The following is a 19,361-nucleotide window of genomic DNA, read 5'->3' on the forward strand; positions in this document are numbered from 1 at the left end:
ACTGCAGCTCTTTCAGTACTTTAATATTCACTGAAACAATGAAGCTGATCGTCAGTTCTTGTCACGTGAAACGCCGTGAAAAATGTAAGTGCACACAAAAGACACAATATGTGAACGGTCCTATTAACGGCTTTGCTTCTCTTTACATTCAAAAGATAACTTCAATCCCGATCCTAAATCTAATTTAGCTTGTTTTGCCACCCTGTTTTTGGGCCGTGGTGTCCTTCTTGGTGATGAGTATGGTCATAGAATGCTTTCTGTTCTAGTGCTGAAAAAGTTGCTGGTCGAGTTAAAAGCAGTCAAAAGTTTTTTAGACAGCATTTTACAGCAGTATTTTTGTTTTTACACTCAATGAAATCAAAGTAATGTCTGTATTTCCACTTGAAGAAGCAGCCTCTCTCGTAAGGAGCCATTTCACTCACGTTTTCCAGCAATTTAAGAGTACATGCTTACTGACGTTGAAGCAGAAAGCGTAATTTAAAGGAAGCATGTTTTTCTTCCCAACACTATATTTGTAACGTTAGGCAAATACACTGACTTTAGTTATCAAAATAACTAAAAATACTTAAGTAATCAATGACACAAATTTAATGACACAAATTTAAAACGTAATACAGTAACACATTACACCCAACACTGATGACCTCTAATTGCAATAAAATTTGCATAATCTATTTAACCAATCAAATTTGGATGCAAATACTGTATACTGTATGTAGATTGTCCACAGCACAATCACTACTTTTTTTTCTTATCTTTTTTTAAGAATGGAAAACCTCCACAATCCTGAACTGCAGCAACATGTTTGTGGAATAGCAGTTGAAAGACTTGTATTTATTTTCATTAATGCTATTTTGTAGTAATCTATTTGTGTATTTGTGGTAACATAAAAAATATATATATTTTACAAAAAATAAAATATATAACACAGTAATCGGTCAAACAGCATTGTGCTTTACATGTCCATTAGTACAGAAATAAATATACTGTATAAATACAAATGTTCATGTTTTATCTACTATTGACTAATATTGTTCTCTTCTCAACAAATATCATATTTTGAAAAAACCTTTTACATGGTTGACTGTTGTGGCAAAAAAAACAAAAAAAAAAACAACAACTAATCATTTTGAGCAAATGATGACACATACACTTTATATTTTGGTGGCCTTGGCCAAATAAATTATTATTCACACAATAACTAGGTTTTAAAGCATGAATGAAATGTTTTGGGTGAGTAACTGCATTTTGCAGACCTGCAATAAAGTTCTGAAGTTCCAGCAAACAGTTTTGACATTTGCACTCACACTTTTTTGAAAATTTTAAGACGAATAGAAGAATTTTTAGAAATGGGCCAAAGCAATTGAGTTGAAACCGCAAAGTGCTTTATCTTTGTTTTTATTATATGAAGACTATTCATATTATCTGTCATTAAAGAGGGTACAAATGTTAGAATAATTAGAATACATTAGACAAAGCTGCAAATAAATTAGCAAACAGTTTAGCCTATTAAAATGTTTAGCTATTATAAAGAAATTTAATCATGTTATCAAATCTCATTATCTTTTTTTTCACTGTAGAATTCAAACAATTCGATTAAAGAACAGTGAATGAATCTTTCTAAAATCTAGATATTTCATTAGATTACAATGAATAACAGATCTATAAGCATTCAATTGCTTTCCTAACTTTTTTTGTTGTTGTTTAAAAGAAAACCCACAAGGATCAACATGTTAATATGTTGTTATTATTATTATTATTATTATCATCATGTGTATATGTCTGTTCAAACACACACCCAAAACCTAAAGTGTCCACTTTTGCTCCACTTAAAAATTGCATGTTCAAAATCAATTTGGGAAACAGCATCTATTTATCACTATGGAGTGCGTCAGACAGTCACGCACCGCTACATGAACTGACTGTTTTGAGGATTGCACCCGAGGGGCAACGGCGCCTGTAATGGAAAGGAAGGTAATCTCGCCAATTTTATATATACTTCAAAGTGTTTTTATGACTTAATAAAATGAAAGCACAGAACAGATTCACATTTAAGACCAAGGGGCGTCCCCTGGTGGTTCGGAGGTATGAGTTGCCTATAGGGAGGATCGACTCTTAGATGTTTATTGCCACCCTTTATAGAAAGGTTAAAAATACTTGAGAAATATGAGAAAATACCTTTAGGGATGATAGCAGAATAGAATTGTAAAATACAGGAGAATCCTGTAAAAAACGGGAGGGTTGACATTTATGGATCATGGCAGGAAGTTACAACTATTTATTTATTAAAGAAATTGAGAAGAGTAATTTAACAAAGCACTAAAAAGTCTAAGTTATTCCATGCACACATTTAAACAACATCAAAAAATGTTTGGTTTAGTTCTCTGCACAAATTTTAAACTGCTTTGTGGAAGCTTGCATAAAATTCAATTATACATGATAATTCAAGAGTACTTTTCGAATGTTTATCAGCAGACTGCCAGCAAACCGGACACATTAAGTTCTTTACACGAGCGAATCATTGACCGTCAATGGAGCACTCTGTAAATCTGGTCTGCTATATCAATTTTAGAATATGTGCGATTGCACAAGAAACCTGTTCGGAGTGATTAGTAATTCCGTTCTATATGCTTCATAGTAATCTTCTTGTGCAGTAAGCCTTCGCGATATCCCCGTTATCATGAACAAACACGGCTGAACTGTTCCATAGAGTTTCTCAGAGAAGCGCTTCATCCTGACAGTGTACCTTTAGATTTCTAATCCCACTCTTGACATGATACTCTCGTTTATGCTTTCTCTGGCTTTGAACTTGTTTCAATAACTGTCTCCCCTCAACACTGTTTTATCATCATTAGCTAAGCCTGGCAAACTACTGCCTTTGGTTTCATTCAGTCAGGAAAAAAACAGTGGAACCAACATACAAATGATAACAGAACTGGGTAAGCTGCGCCTTTGTCCTCCGCTACTCTGATGCACTGCCTCCTTCATCGGCTTGTCTTGATTTCTCCCGCTGCAGCTGAGGCCTGCTCCCATGGCATCACTTTGAACACATTTTTATCCTTAGTTCTGGTTGAAATTGACTGTCTTGTTTTTGGCCTTTTTTTTTTTTAAAGGATTTTTTTTTTCTTTCTTTCTTTCTCAGAGCATCACTAGGCCTTTGATCATGCGAGTCTGTCCTTGTGGCTGTTTTCATAGCATCTCCCAGCAGTTCAATTCTTTGGCCCAGGCTCCTTTTCATCAGCGGCCTGTCTGAAAGACTGACATTTCTCTTCCTTAGCTCACAGGAAGTCTGGGAAGAAATCAAATTAAAAAAAAGAGAAAAGAAAACAGATCAAACCTTGCTTTAAGCTGTTTATTGTTATTTATTTATTTTGGTGCTGGCCCTAATCTCTGAAGCATAGATTTTGAAAGGGGGTGAAACAAAGATTGTGTGAGGCTGTGTTCAAACCGAGCGGGATTTCAGGGCATTGTCTCTATACATTGGCCGCTGAGACCGTTCGCAATAGCCTCAAAGCATTCTGACTACTGCTTCTGCTGTCCAACCAAAGATAACAATGTTTGAAAGCGGGTTATTTTATATAAGTGGACCTAAATTGGTACATTTTCTCTGAAAACTGAGTCCGTTTTTCCTCACAAAGACATTTAGGCAGTTGTTCGTCATTTACAGCACCAGTTTACCCAAAAATACAATTTCTGTCAGCATTTATAGAGCCTCATGGAGCAATACAGAAGGAGATATTTTAAAGAATTAAACTAATGACTGTTTTCTATGCAGTAAATAGAGTTTTTTTTTCAAGATTGCACAAGCAAACAAATAACTAATATAAAAGTAGGTCATAATTCCTGTGCGCTGTATTCAACATCGTCTGAAGTCGTGCAGTCATTTTGTGAGACAATTAAGTAATTGCAAACCCCAAAAATCTAAATCACCTCATTATGTGCTCACCTCATTACAGTATGTATGTCTTCTTTGTGTACTTTTTTCCCTGTCAGATGAGCACAGAACTTTTAAATTTGTGATGTGAATAATTGTGTTGGAGAGTCTATTTTGACCACCATTGTCCATCACTGGGTTAATTTTTTAAATTACAGACATCCAGTCATGATAAAATGTATGTTATGCAATTGATTCTTGCCATATCCATCTGCAATACCTGGAGCTTTCGCTTTGAATGTGTCCTATATCACCGTTGTATAATATACAGTGCATCAGCCACACTTAACATGCATGTGGCTGTCCGCGAAAGTCAGTGACTAAAGTTAATAATAATAAAAAAAAGAAATACTTTTGTTACAAAAACCTTTCAATCAGCCTCATAATATATGTGATAACTCCATCCTGGCATAGGACTTAGTCTGATGATGGATTTATGCAATATTGGAAAAAAAAAAAGACCTGACTCTAAAGCATGGCTTTTAAAACTACTCCGACTATGTTCGTCCAACAAAAATAGTTTTAAATGTCATGAGGGTGAGTAAATAATGGGGTAATTTTTGTTTTTGGGTGAGCTATTCCTTATGTCGTTAGTGAATCTTCCTCTCCGGTTATTTATTGTTGGACCTGTTTACACTTGGTATTAAGGAGGTATTATTTGGTATTATATTTGGACATGTTTTGTTTATTTGGACATATTTGGTATTATATTTGGACATATTTGGTATTATATTTGGACATATTTGATATGGACATATTTGATATTAGATTTGGTATATTTGGTATTATATTTAATATTATATTTGGACATGTTTATTTAGATATATTTGATATTATATTTGGACATATTTGGATGAATTTAATATTATATTTGGTATATTTGGACGTATTTGGTATTAATTAGGAAATGTTTGGTATCATATTTGGTATTAAATCTGGTAAATTTGGACATTTGACATTATAGTTGGTATATTTAGACGTATTTGTACTTTCAGCTATACAGTATACCTGATTTCTAAAAGGGAAAGGTATTATATATGAATGAGCCTTTTCTAGCAAGCAATGACAAGTTTTGGACTCTGTTTACACCCATACTTAGTGTAATTCGCTTGTGAGCAGCTTTAATTAATGATGCTTAAAACCAAGTGTAGGCAGGGCCATATAGTAAGTGAACCAGGTCAGTTCAATTTCTTTTCAAATCAAACAAATAAAACAATAAGACTCAAAAGAGCAGCTCATTTACTGTATAGATCTAACAGCACAACTTCTCTCATGAATGTGTAGTAGATCTGAAGATGTTCAATAAAATAATTATATAAATGTCAAAAAAAAATGAGGAGAATATTTGATGACAGAATTGACATTTTTACGTAAACAATCCCTTTATTTTGCTGTACATGCATTCAAGTTATCAGATTGAGGTTATCTCCTGAATGCATGCTGTCGTGCATGTGTTTTTAATTTGTTTAATGCTCATTGTTTATTTGACTTCATCATCCCGTTGGATGGCAAGACACTCCACACTTCTCCACCCTTTGCAGGACACTATTTGACTCTTCTGCGCATTTCTAAAACTTCTCTCTCTGTACCGCAGTGAACGACTCCAACGTTCAGTTTTTGGACCAAGACGACGATGACGACCCAGACACTGAGCTCTACCTGACCCAGCCGTTCGCCTGTGGTACCGCATTCGCCGTCAGCGTGTTGGACTCCCTGATGAGTGCGGTGAGTTAGCGGCTAAACAGCTGCCACGTTGACATCTCTTTACCCATTCGAATTCCTTTAAACAGATTAGCGTGCCTAAAATCCTATCAAGAAATTATCCCTGCTGAATAAGTCGATTCAAATCCTTTCATTGTGCGAAGGATCCTTCATATTATCTACTAGGCTTCAGATGATCTTTCCGTTGGTATTCAAAAGCAGCCAGTGATTTGGGGAACAAAGCCACCTGTCAAAAGGTGCACAGTCATTTCTCTCCCATCATGGCATGTCATATAGAATTACACGAAGGCATGTCTGACTGCTAATCCTGCGGAATAATGTATAGGAAAGAGACATCCTCCGGCTGTGCTGTGCTTTAGATGTAGGGCTCAGGCGTTACCAGTAGGCAGAGGTTGGTAAATGAAATGCCACATTGATCAGACAGCACTGTCAGCAGCGGTGACATCAAAAGGAAAGTTGTTGCCAAGACTCCTCATATAACGTGTCATGAAATGAACTTTCAAGAGTCTTATTAGATCTTTTAACAAGGTAAGTGCTCAAGTTTTCTTTAATGGCATGCCTTGACACGCAACGTGGGCTGCTGTGGGGCGCAGGAGCTCTAATCTCCTAACAGTGTCATCTAGGCTAGATTAGGAAAGATACCTTTTTTCACTTTTCCCTTCTTCGTTGGCGTTTTCTTCTTTCCCCCTCGCTACCTACGACCGCTGCTATCCCCTTATCCATATGATGGCTTAATTCCAGTACCTTTCACTTTGAGTGAAGCTAGAACAAAGCAGCCTTCAAGTGCATTTCACTGTGGACAAAGGTGAAGGCTGCTAATAGACAGCTCTCATCCATCATCCGGCTGAATGCTGCTGTCAGGGGCCTGGAGAGGTGTCACTCCAGCTCGCGGCGACACAGCCCTCTGCTGCTCACACGAACCACCTCATGATCCGGCTACAATCTTTTATTTTTATACCTTAATCATTTGACAACTTTATCATCATCAGTGACACTGGAGAACATCTGATGGACAGGATACTGCAGGGTCAGAGTCCACATGTAACAAATCTGGCTTGGACCTGCAAGCTTAAGTTTTAGGATTTTAAACACACTACGCATCTTTCAGAGAGATGTATTTATTTATCATTCTAAAGTGATACACTTAATAGTTTAAAAGTGGCAGTAAATGCTAAAGATAATTTTACATACAAATAAATTGTGTAATCTTATGCATAATCATAAAATAGTCCTGAAATAAATGTATCGATTTCCAAAAAACATTCAGCAGCAAACAACTTTTAATAGTGATTACAACAGTAAATGTATATATTTTTCCAGCAATTAATTATTAGTTATTAGTAAATGTTTGGATATAGCATTGAAACACTTTTGTTCTAAATCTAAAGCTCTTTGATCTTTAGGCTTACATCTATATTTCAATACAATGTTTTTTAGTGACAATAATCTGCTGAGAGGAGTATCAGGTACACTGTAAAAAACAATCACACGAAGAAACAGAAAATATGTATTAGGCCAAACATTATTAGTGTTTATAGCATAAAAACACAAACATATTGTATGTAAAATGTAAAAAAAAAAAAAAAGAAAAAATTGTTTCCATTGTCTGGAAAAGCGTCATGTGGGCATGTCTAGGCCTTATCTAGGTCTTCATACACTTTACAGTGCTAGGCTCAGAAGAAATTCTCTATTCTTCCTTAAAGAGGAATTTAAAAAGAAAACAAATGGTGTAGGTACAAAGCTACTGTTGATGGGTGGAAAACCATTTTTTTTATACCAGAACAGCCCAGTTATTGGTTAGTGATCAGTTACGAAATTAGTGTTTCCACATTTGCGGAGCGTGTGTGCGTTTCATTGTGAATAAGTAGCATTTTGATTGATTGTGTTTGGAAAAGAAAGCAAGTGACTTTGCGTTTTAGGTACAGAGTTGTGTGTAGAGTTTTAAATAAAGGATTTTATGCAATTGGAATTTGAGTTCAAGGCTAAGAAATATTCTGGTTTTAAAGATTTGCTGTGTAGTTTTGCATCTTGAATGAGATGTTTCTAAAATTGTAAGCAGTTGGAAAATAAGGGATAGTTCATCCAAAAATGGAAGAGCAGGGATGAAAGTAACATTTTTTATTAAAACCTAATTTAAAAAATATATTTTTTAGCAGAAATATATATTTTTTTGTGTGGTTAATGTTTCGCAACAGTGCTCTATCAAAATCAGCTGTTATTTTGTATTAATGTAAAACAACTCCTATAAAACTTCATTTTAAACAAAAGTTGCACATTATTACTTATGACCCCATGAGCAGGGACGAAAGTAACACACAGGTGGGTCAAAAGCAACGCAACAATGTTGTTTGCTAAATTTACTGGCTTAATCTGGTTCATTTTAAATATATCTGACTAAGACCTTGTCAATTTTCACTGCAAACATATTTTGCATTTGCATTTAAAATTTCACTTCCATTAAATGTTTCAAAAGCAATCCAGCAACGCAAAATGTTAAGATTTTCTATCAGTTTTATTATATATATATATATATATATATATATATATATATATATATATATATATATATATATATATATATATATATAATTATTATTATTATAGTCAATATGCATTAATCTTATAAAACATGAGTCAAAACACTGAAAACTCCAATATGGCAGTAAAAAATATGGCATGGCTATTATCAGTGGGACATAATTAACAGTGCTACTTTTGTCCCCACATGAACTCTTGCCATTTAAATCTGATTTACTTTTAAACTGAAAAACTCAAAGATTTCAAACTCAAGGATTGTTATTGCACTAAATAACCTGAAGATTGATCATAAGTGTGACACATAAAAAAAGAGAAACACATCTTGTAATAAAAGAAAAAGATAACCACAACAATAATTTATATTTTGCTCTTAAAAGCAGAAGTTTTGAGCTAATTGCAGGACACAGTTCTGCAATTCTCTGATATTTGGCCGCATTATCAAGGGTTGCATGCTGAATGTGCTGTTATAGCCTGGAAATCAAATGTTGTCATGGCATTGAGAAAATCGATTTGTTATTTTTGTCCCACGTTACTTTCGTCCTCGCTCTCCTCATCAAATAAAGTTGAAGTCAGAGATATTAAACCCCCTGAATTATTAGCCCCCCTGTTTATTTTCTTCCCCAATTTCTGTTTAACGTAGAGAAGATTTTTTTTCAGCACATTTCTAAACATGATAGTTTTACAGTACATAGTATTAGATGACAGTACATAGTATTTCACTAGATATTTTTCAAGGTTCTGACTTCAACTGTATATTTACATTTTCATTTTTGGGTGAACTATACCTTTAATGCTTAAAGTTATAAAATATTTAACTGGTTTATTTAATGGCTTTATAATAGTTTAACATGAAACAAACCCAAAACAAATCCGTAAGTTTTGCCGATTTAAATGTTATCCATAATATTCCTGAATAAATTTGATAAAACATATTAGGCATACTTAATTGTGTGCATATTTTCAAATATTAATTACTTCCCAACTAGATTTATATCTAGAATATCTGTGACTGTTCCATTCCTTTTTAAACAAAGTGATCACTCCAGTAATGAAGACAAAGTTTTAGTCTCACTCAGCAGTTAATATGACACACTTTTAGGAAAAAATAATAATAATAAAAAAAACAATTATACAATAAAAATCCGACTTTTGAACTTGAACAAGCAGTCGTCCTCAAGTTGTGTTATGAGATCTATTGTGCATTGCATCTAATCTACAATTAGCTACAATAATGATAATTAAAATGTCCTCGTGTGCAAAACGCTCCCCTGTTAAGCATAGCTGGTGTTACCAAAATGAATGTGCATGGGGAGGAGAAGAGGACGACAACAACAACAGCTGGCGTAATTGCATTCCTGTGTCTCTTCCCTTCCCAGGGAGTGAAATGAGAAGAGACAGATCAGGGTCTAGATAACAGTGTTCGGGACAGCTCCAAAATCCTGACTGTCTTGAGCTGTGACTCTAATGGTGCTCATGTCCGGATGCTCTCCTTTATCCTGGCAGACATACTTCAATGATAATATCCTCACCCTGATCCGGACGCTGGTCACGGGAGGCGCCACGCCGGAGCTGGAGGCCCTGTTGGCTGAGGAGAACGCTCTGAGAGGTGGCTACAGCACGCCGCAGACGCTGGCTAACAGGGACAGGTGTCGGGTCGCCCAGCTGGCCCTCTACGATGGGCCCTTCGCAGACTTGGGGGTAAGTGGACGCTTAAGAGGAGCTGACACGTTTTGGCACTTTACCCAATAGGCCTCGTTCCTCGTTCGACGCCTTCTCTGCTTGCTAATGCAAAGTGAATGAGCTAAACACGCAAAGTTTGTGGCTTCAAAAAAAAAAAAAACACTGTTGTAAATCTTTGATGGTATTTCTGGATCTAACTCGAATTCAACACATTTTATTATAGCCGTGGAGACAGTGCAGTCTTGAAAATGAAACATTGTTCAGACACCTTCACCATTTCTCACATTATCACAGTTTATTTGCTGTAGTCTAGGCAATGCTAATACAATATGACAAGAACTCAGCTTTTCCCTGTTCAACTGTCAGAACAAATGCATCTTAATAATATCAGATACCTGATAGAAAGGAACAATATGTAATGGATTACAGTCAACCAACCAACATGACAATATTTAGACAGCTATCAGTGCTTTATTGCTTCCCACTATGCAGTCTGTAGTCACTTCCTTTTGGTTTTAGTGCACTGTATGAAAAATTGTTGGGTAAACTTTGAAGTTTAGTTTATTTTGCTATAGTCACTTGCCTAAATGAACAACATTGGAGAAATTATATCTGGTGCCTGAATAATTTTGGTTTGACTGTAAATGAAGAAACTTGGGCAAACCGCACTTAATTTTAAACTAGAAATGCCTAAAATAACTTGAAACGTTGAAATTGCTGTTTGTTCATTTTTTTCAGGACGGAGGTTGCTATGGAGACTTGTTCTGTAAAGCATTAAAAACCTACAACATGCTGTGCTTTGGAATCTATAGATTGCGAGATGCACATTTAGGTGCACCAAGCCAGTGCACAAAAAGGTGAGTTGTTCTCTTTATCCTCAGAGTCAGCATGCCTGTAATCCAACTTCAGCACTGAAAAATATGTGTATTCTTTAAAACTTCAGCCCATACTTGAGCCCATAAACCATGGCGGCATAGAGGACCACCCAACATAAATTAATGCTTGCTTGTAAGATGCATAGAAAATTGTCAGTGAGATTTTAATCCTTGAAAGAAATCAAAAACGATCAAGTAGAAGTTTTCTAAAGGTAGGCAAGTCATTTGTTACTAATGATTTCTATTTAAGGTAAAACTATTGATATTTAACGAACGATCCTCATTAGCATGCTTTTCACAAAACAAACACATTTTTTTCAGCATTGTTATTTGTTTCTTAAACACCATATCATTGTATTAGGATGATTTCTATAGTAATGGAATACATTAAATTAATACAAAATGGAATACTGTTTCTGAGTCCAAGCAGCTACTCATTTGAATTGAGAAAACATTTGTTTATGTCCACTTTTTAGTCCTATTACACAAAATGAATTTTATAAAAATCCATGTTGTACACAACAGTGTTTAAACTGGCATCATAAATACTACTTTTTAACAATTTATGAAAAATGAATCACTTTCTTGGCATCGGATATTAGGCTATATGGTTATATACAGTTGAAGTCAGAATTATTAGCCCCCTTAGATTTTTTTTCTTTCTTCTTTTTAAAATATTTTCCAAATTATGTTTAACAGAGCAAGGAAATTTTCACAGTATGTCTGATAATATGTTTTCTTCTGGAAAAAGCCTTATTTGGTGTATCTCAGCTACAATAAAAGCAATTTTTAAAATTTTTTAAACATCATTTTAGGGCCACAATTATTAGCCCCTTTTAGCTATATTTTTTCTCGATAATCTACAGAACAATCCACTGTTATACAATAACTTGCTTAATTACCCTCACCTGCCTAGTTAACTTAATTAACCTAGTTGTCCCTTTAAGCTGTATAGAAGTGTCTTGAAAAATAGCTAGTAAAATATTATTTACTGTCATCATGGTAAAGATAAATCAGTTATTAGAAATGAGTTACTAAAACTATTATGCTTAAAAATGTGTTGAAAAAAATCTTCTCTCCGTCAAACAGAAATTGGGGAAAAAATAAACAAGCGGTCTAATAATTCAGGGGGGCTAATAATTCTCACTTCAACTGTATATATGTATATATATGTGTGTGTGTGTGTGTGTGTATGTATGTATGTATGTATATATATATATATATATATATATATATATATATATATATATATATATATATATATATATGTATATATATATATATATATAATCTAACAAAATTGCAGTGAATTGTATTTTTGTTTTAAATTTAATATAACTTGAATTGACGTGGTCTACACAAGCTGAGATTGCGATTGTGATCTCCTTATCTAGATTTTCTTGGCTGAAAGACATTCATACCTTTTACTTTCAGGGCTTCAGCTATTCCTAACTGTCAGCTGATACAACTTTGGTTTAATCTAAATGTCCATCTGGGAGCTCTTTATAACAATTCAGCACACACGTCTTGTCTTGATGCATATTATCCATCACACAATGATATATGGCTCAGATGATGTGTCAGACCTTTTGAAACGATTAATTGCGTTAAGAAACAATACACTTACCTTTTCAGATCCCTATAGTGATTATGCATTTTTCTCCTCCTCCCAGCTTTGGGTTGGTAAACTATATAAAGTGCAGAAATGAAAGAGTTTTACCTTTTAACAGATGGCTGAATGTGTGCCGTTTTCCCATGTGCTCAGATATGTCATCACAAACCCGCCTTATGAGTTTGAGATGGTGCCCACGGACCTGATCTTCTGTCTGATGCAGTTCGACCACAACGCGGGCCAGTCCCGAGCGAGCCTGTCCCACTCCTCCCATTCGTCCCATTCCTCCAGCAAGAAGAGCTCGTCTGTTCACTCCATCCCAGCCACCAACCGGCAGAACCGCAGCAGCAAAGCACGTGAAGCCCGTGACAAACAGAAGTAAGTTGGCCCTTTAACCCAGCAGAGTGTGTGTACTGTGCGTTCTGTGGTTTTAACACACTTGGCACAGATAGTATGCTGTGTGTGTTTGTTTCCAGCGTTCTGTTTGTGAGTTTGCTCCATTGTTATGTGCATGTGGCCCTTGCCTTGACCACACACAAACACTCTCAGCTCAATGATCATTGCCTCATCACTAGTGCACATTAACCAGGTCCATCGCTGCTGCATTTGTACAAACACAACTTTAAACAATAAATCAGAGGTCTGCATTCAGATCAGCTTGTAGAGGGACCAGTTTAAAGACTACATTTCTCATGTTAAGATGAGGGACATGTACACATTTGTATTGCACTAAGGTTGTTCACTTACATGACAATGGCTTTTTGGGAGGCTGTAAATAAATGTACTATTATCGTCATTGGGTAAAGTATATAATGCAAATTTGTGGAAATGGTGCTGTCTTGCGCATGCATATTACATGTTCAGACTATAGACTTGCGCCTTCGTAAACTACAAAAAAAATAAAAATTCACTAAACCTACAAGAAAGGGGTCTGTTATTCATAGATGGATTTGATTTTTAACAAGATCCAGGATAGTTTCATTCTTTAAAAGTGTTGTTGTCATGGCAACAGGTATGGCTCAAACCCGCTCGGGAGCAGGCATATTTCATTTAAAAACAGGATCAGATTGCAATTTTAAGCACAAGTGCTGCTAGAGGTATGTGCCAAACTGCTGATATTTTCTACTGTATTAAATTGGAGAATATAAAAATATTGTAAAATTATACAAAAAAACAACAAAAGTAGGCCACATAAAAGGTCACAGCACTACCTTTTCACGGGACTCATATATCTTTTTTTTGTACTTGTTTAGTGACTAATGTGTAGACTTTACGATACTAATATGGATCAGATACAGTTTATGATAATAGATATGACTAATATTCTTATTGAGATTCTTTTTCTAGAGGAATTTTGTAATGTACAGGAGGCATGCACACAAAACATTGACAGCTAATATGTGGGTTATTTGATACATCGTCAGAGATAAATATCAAAATGCTTTTTTTTTCTGAATTAATTCAAGGGCCAGCAATGCCTTATACCAATCGATTAAAAAAGTTTAATACTGTCAGGTAGAAAATCTCCTCTAATAATAAATAAATTGCTAAAGGCTGTACTCTTGACACATGAACAATGCCTTTACAAATAGCCTACAACAATTATTTTGCTTTCCATTTACTATGAATGTTGTTATTTTGCCCACATAACTGTTGACCATTACGCTGCTGTCTTGGTGACAGCCAATCGCTGCATTCCTGATCAGGATTTGGGGGTTGGATCCTTCAATAATATCAGATCAAATCATTCACATGTTTTAATCCGATTCTCAAAAAACTTGTAGAACGGACCCCAGGGGGCAGAGCCTAGATCTTTTAATCTTGATAACTGATCCCAGGCTAATTTGGCTCTTCAAACAAGTTCGCGAATCAGATTAAAATGTCTCTATGAAATGATCTGAAATCGCTGCATGTGTTGTGAAGGACAAATTTTTGTTATTTATTTATGCAACGATTGGCTGATGGCACATCATTTGATATTAATTAATTATCCATCTGAGCAAAATGACAATCAAATTGCAGGTAACAATTTGTTACATATGATATGCAATACCTTTTCACAACTGGCTTTTTACGCATTAATTTTACATCAAAAAAGCATTTTGATATTGTTTAAGGTGTCTGCAAAGCACTAAAATATTGGCCATGCCTATTATTGAACAAAAACCCACTGTATAACCTACAACGATAAAAAAAAAAAAAAAAAAAAAAAAAAAAATATATATATATATATATATATATATATATATATATATATATATATATATATATATATATATATATATATATATATATATATATATATACACAAATAAAATATATAAATAAATATTTACAAATATTTTAGGGTAATGTTATTTGAGAACCTCCTTTTTTTAAAAGTAATGTTACTTTACTCGTTATTCAAATTAATACTATTACATAACTCACGTTACTTGTATTGCATTACATTTGAAGAACGAAACCTTCCTGGATGATGTCAAATGTAGCTCATGTCCCTAGTACTGTTCTTCCAGGGGTGTCAAACTTAGTTCCTAGAGGTTTCAAACTTAGTTCCTAGAGGTTTCCCAGAAAAGAGATGGTGTTTAACTAGGGTTAAAGCTGTCAAACTGTGCTGTGAGTTGTTACTTCTGTATTTAACACAGTGACATTGCCATCTACAGACACCTAGTGACACGAGTAATGCAGTGTTATTTTTGTGTTTTTGAAAATGAGAAAAATTTTGACATTGTCATGTAAACATACCACAATTCATGAAATTATTTTCACAATGATTAAAAATCACAATTTCCAGGTCCCATGCAGACCTCTAGAGCGGTGCAGTTAAAATTGATTCAGCTCTATATTTCCCATCAGCATTTGTGTAAAGGCAACCTTTAGTCATGGCCACACATTAGAGCGGAACAAGCATTAATCCATTTCTTGCCTTTCTGTTTGTCCAATCATTGTTACATGTTGTGTGTGAGAGAACTGCAAATTGCATCATCATGTTTTTAGTCTTTGTTAGTGGCTTATTTTTAGTTCTGCTCTAGTGATTTCTTTATTTTGTTTATGTTTTAGGTAGGGTTTCGAGACGTTATCATAGCATAAATAGTTTCACATCATCCCTAAATACCTTGCAGGTGCACATGTCTGTCTTTAAAGCATTAGATCATTTAATTGTTAATTATTTAATATCGTATAGCGTTTTTATCATCCACAAATACAGTCATCATGATGAATTAAAGAGCTGCAAGGTATTATGGGATGTTGTAAAACCCTGCATTTATTTCAGTGCCTTTTATGATGCGTGCCTTAAAGTTCAAGTTTTAGAGATTGTAAGATAATCCCTCACCTTAGAGAGAATAATAGTTAAATTGAGAAGTAAAAAGCCTTTTAAAGTTAAGCAAGCTGAACAATTAAGTGTTAAAATTACTTTAACAATTATTGAATTTGCATCAGTAAGATTTTAAGAATAATTCCCCATTAGGTTAAAAATGAAGATGGTTATTTGACATTGTTAATCAGCAGACTAAAAATGTAGGAACATGATGTCAGTTATTCTGTTTGAGACCTGTTACTTGCCTTAAAACTTACGTAGACCACTTTTTTTTCTAAAGTGCAACAAGGATGAATAGAATGGGCCCAGGTATGCAAGTTAATGATTCTGCATGATACAGCACCTGTTGTGGGATCTTTTAAACCATAACTTTGTCCTTTGTGGAGCACTGTTATGAGAGGGGATTTTGATTTGACTTTCCAAGGAAATCATGCCTTCTTTTCATCTTTGCTTTCTAAGTGAAAGCAAATGGCTGCTGCTGCTACTGCCTAACTCTTGTCATGCTCAGGACCATCCCAGCATTGCATGCGGTCGACTACCACCCTTCTCTCTACCTCTGTCCATCTGATAGGTTTCCAGTGATCTCTTTCTCAGTAGTCCCCTCTTGTTTTCATTTAGCTCTCATTAGGTTCCTTTTTTCTTTCTCTGAGACAATCTGCATTGTGTGAGAGGTCAGTGTGTCTGCACATTGTTTATCAAAATGTACTTGTTAATTCAAAGCGAATAAAGTATTTGGAAAATAGAGAAGTAAAATCAAATTGAATAGCTCGTTCCATCTTTGTATACTTATTCTGAGTCATGTAAATCAAAATGCAACCTCTGGTGTAAACTAGGCAAGTTTCTCAACCACGTTCCTGGAGGACCACCAGCACTGCACATTTTCCATGTTTCCTTAACCAATTTCAGATCATCAGCTCATTAGAAGAGACTGAAAGACCCATAATTGGTGTGACAATCAAAGGAGACATCCAAAACATGGAGTGTGTAAACATTGGTGTACACAACACATTTGTGTTCAATTCTGTCAGCAAATTTAATCTATACCCTGGTTATAAAAATAAAAATGTTGACAGCTTTAAGCAAGCAAATACTTAACTCTATGATTGGATCTTCATTGCCATGATTAATGTGTTTCTTGTTTCTTATGTTTGGCACAGTTCTTTAACACTAACTGATTCAGTGTGAAGCTTCAGTCAGATCTATGCCCTGGTCCTATACCAGGATGATAATGCCAAGTTTCATCAGGCTTAATTTTCACTGATCTTTCAATCTTCGCATTGTCATCAAGTATCAGCATGGAGTATTTTTTCCAACTTTATTAGGAAATCTACATGCTGCTTCAGAGTGAAAATAATTATTGCCAAAATGATACATGCTAGAAACAACTTATTCACTATAATAAACATCAAATCATAGACTATAAGTGTGTTAGTCAACCAAAAACTGAATTTCTTCATGTCGTTTCAAACCCTTCATTTACCTTTAGAACACAAACTAGAATATTTTAGAAGAAAGCCAGAAGCTCCCATATCCTCCATAGACAGCAAAAGTCCTGTTCAAACGCCAATACCAAAAGTATCCTCAAAACAGTTTGAGTTTTCAGTGGTACAATCAGAATATTTTCAATCTTCAAAAACATACAACAAAAATAGCAACTTTATTCAACAGTTTCCTCTCATTTTTGCACTGATTTATAGTTTGGATGCTAGTGAACAACTTCCTCTGTTTGAAACAAAGCATTGGCATAGATATTGCATTAGAGACGCATTTATGAGTGATACAGTATGTGAATGCAGTGCACACCCTGTACTATATAATCTAAGTTGATTATTTTATTTATACTTATTTTGTTTAATGTGTGCACAAAAATATTCCTGTGGCTTGAAAATAATCTGATCAACCACTGAAGAGCCATAGACTGTTTTGAAGAGGTTTTTGGTACCTTTCTGCACTGGGGTGCGTTTCCGAAATTCATCGTTAGCCAACTGAGGTCACTACAAACAGAGTTCGTTGATTTGGCTTTTCCCAAATCCATCATTTCAAAGAACATTTGCAAACTGAGTGGCAAACTTGTACGATTCCAACCACACATCTTGAGCTGTAGTTAGAAGCAAATATCCTGGTTGTAATCTATTTCTAGTTATCCATCCATCTATTATTTAAAAGCGGATTATACGTTACATCTCCAAAGCTTGTAAAAACTAAAATGTATAGCATATGTTAATGCTTTTAATTTATAGTAGATTATTTATTAAGAAATGTATCTGTACTGTAGGTCTATATGACATGGGCCTGTTGGTTAGAAGATTTCTGCAGTGATAAAAAACAAATAAACAATATCCTACTTAATAATGTAATAATAATTATTATTAGGTAAGATATTTATTATTTTCTTAGTAAATGGCCGACTGTACATTACAATCATTAGCTTAATTTAAATGATTTGTATGTGAGATTAGAGTGTTAGCTAAGTGATTATGTTTTAGAATAGTATATGGAATATTCTCAATAATATCTGTAAAGGAAAAATTGGCCCTAAATGTGCAATTTACATATATTTCAATTAATATGGAAAGTGTGTACATGCTTTTATCAAAAGTAATATTGGATTTTTTTTTTAAATGTGTGTGCATGTAAAACAATATCATTTGCACAAAAATTTGGGTTTTTTCCTCTAAAGAAGTTGTTACTCTATCCTGTTTAGAGCACCATAATGGACTTTTTACGTTATAAAATACATTGTTGAAATGAAGGATATGTGACCAAACAGCTACAGTTTTGGGAAACGCACCCCTGGTCGGGAACCTCGCTGTCTGTGCAAGATGAGTAAGCTTTCCGATTTAATTAAACATTTCTTATATCAGTTGATTAACCGACATTTCCAATTATTCATGACACATCGGTGGCTGTTATCATATTTGCCACTTTACGTTGCACCTTCCATCTTGTAATGGAAGTCATATTACTGTATATTTTGTAGTTTCTCATGGCTTACGGCTGCGTCAATCTAAAAAAAAAAAAAAAAAACGGAGATTCGAACTATTTAAAAAGTTCTTTACTCAAACCAGACGAAAGTGGTTTCATTTTCCGCTCACAGATGAAATTCAGCTCAAATATTGTAATAGAGGGGATCCATGATGAGAGTCCCCGTGCTGCTGAAATTGGCTCTTTTAACCCTTGCGGAGCCACAGGATGTCTCGGGGCGCTGTAAGTGCCAGCATCAGTAGTGAACTCAGGGGAGCTGAGTGAGGTGACTGACTCCTTGCACCACCTCAGGCACAGCTCCACTCACATCAAACGAGTGCGGCGTGACACTCTCCCCCCGCGGCTCACCGCAGCCTGACACTCCAAGGTGTGCAGCACATTTCAACTTGGAGGAATAGTTGGAGTGCTGAAAAATGACACCGCCTAGGAGAAATGTGATGAGGACGTACTCTATGTGTGGCTTAAAGTTCTCAAATGAAGCGCTTTCCAATAAACGGCTGATTCCGGAGACCTGTAAACATCCTCAGATACATGGCATGATACAGTCATTCCTTTTGGCTACAGTACGCCCTTGTTTAAACGCTTTTACATACCGTACTGTGCTGCCTCATGAAATCAGTAATAGGTCCAACAATGTGTGTTTCACCCTGTGTCCTTCTGAATGTGATCATGTATAGAGTGTGAGAATGAGAGCGT

General features: G+C 35.1%; 2 protein-coding genes across 34 annotated transcripts in view; one reads left to right on the forward strand and one right to left on the reverse strand.

The window, feature by feature from the left end:
- The window catches only part of kcnma1a (potassium large conductance calcium-activated channel, subfamily M, alpha member 1a), a 368,217-nt gene that overhangs the window by 345,340 nt on the left and 3,516 nt on the right, over nt 1-19,361 (forward strand). For 10 of the 33 annotated variants that reach the window (XM_087278365.1, XM_087278341.1, XM_087278344.1 and 7 more), the window contains 6 exons: nt 2,856-2,939; nt 5,529-5,659; nt 9,698-9,892; nt 10,613-10,731; nt 12,515-12,739; nt 15,961-15,989. In XM_087278365.1, the coding sequence (XP_087134491.1) occupies nt 2,856-2,939; nt 5,529-5,659; nt 9,698-9,892; nt 10,613-10,731; nt 12,515-12,739; nt 15,961-15,989 (783 nt within the window). The remainder of the gene's footprint in view (nt 1-2,855; nt 2,940-5,528; nt 5,660-9,697; nt 9,893-10,612; nt 10,732-12,514; nt 12,740-15,960; nt 15,990-19,361) is intronic. The other 23 variants (XM_087278370.1, XM_087278351.1, XM_087278359.1 and 20 more) reach the window with 3 other exon arrangements.
- The window catches only part of lrmda (leucine rich melanocyte differentiation associated), a 597,710-nt gene continuing 580,477 nt past the window's right edge, over nt 2,129-19,361 (reverse strand). The window contains exon 8 of the mRNA XM_087277937.1: nt 2,129-3,289. The gene's annotated coding sequence lies outside the window, so the exon portion shown is untranslated. The remainder of the gene's footprint in view (nt 3,290-19,361) is intronic.

The sequence above is a fragment of the Danio rerio genome, chromosome 13, assembly GCF_052040795.2.
Source record: "Danio rerio strain M-AB ecotype USA chromosome 13, GRCz13ab, whole genome shotgun sequence".
Taxonomy (NCBI): domain Eukaryota; kingdom Metazoa; phylum Chordata; class Actinopteri; order Cypriniformes; family Danionidae; genus Danio; species Danio rerio.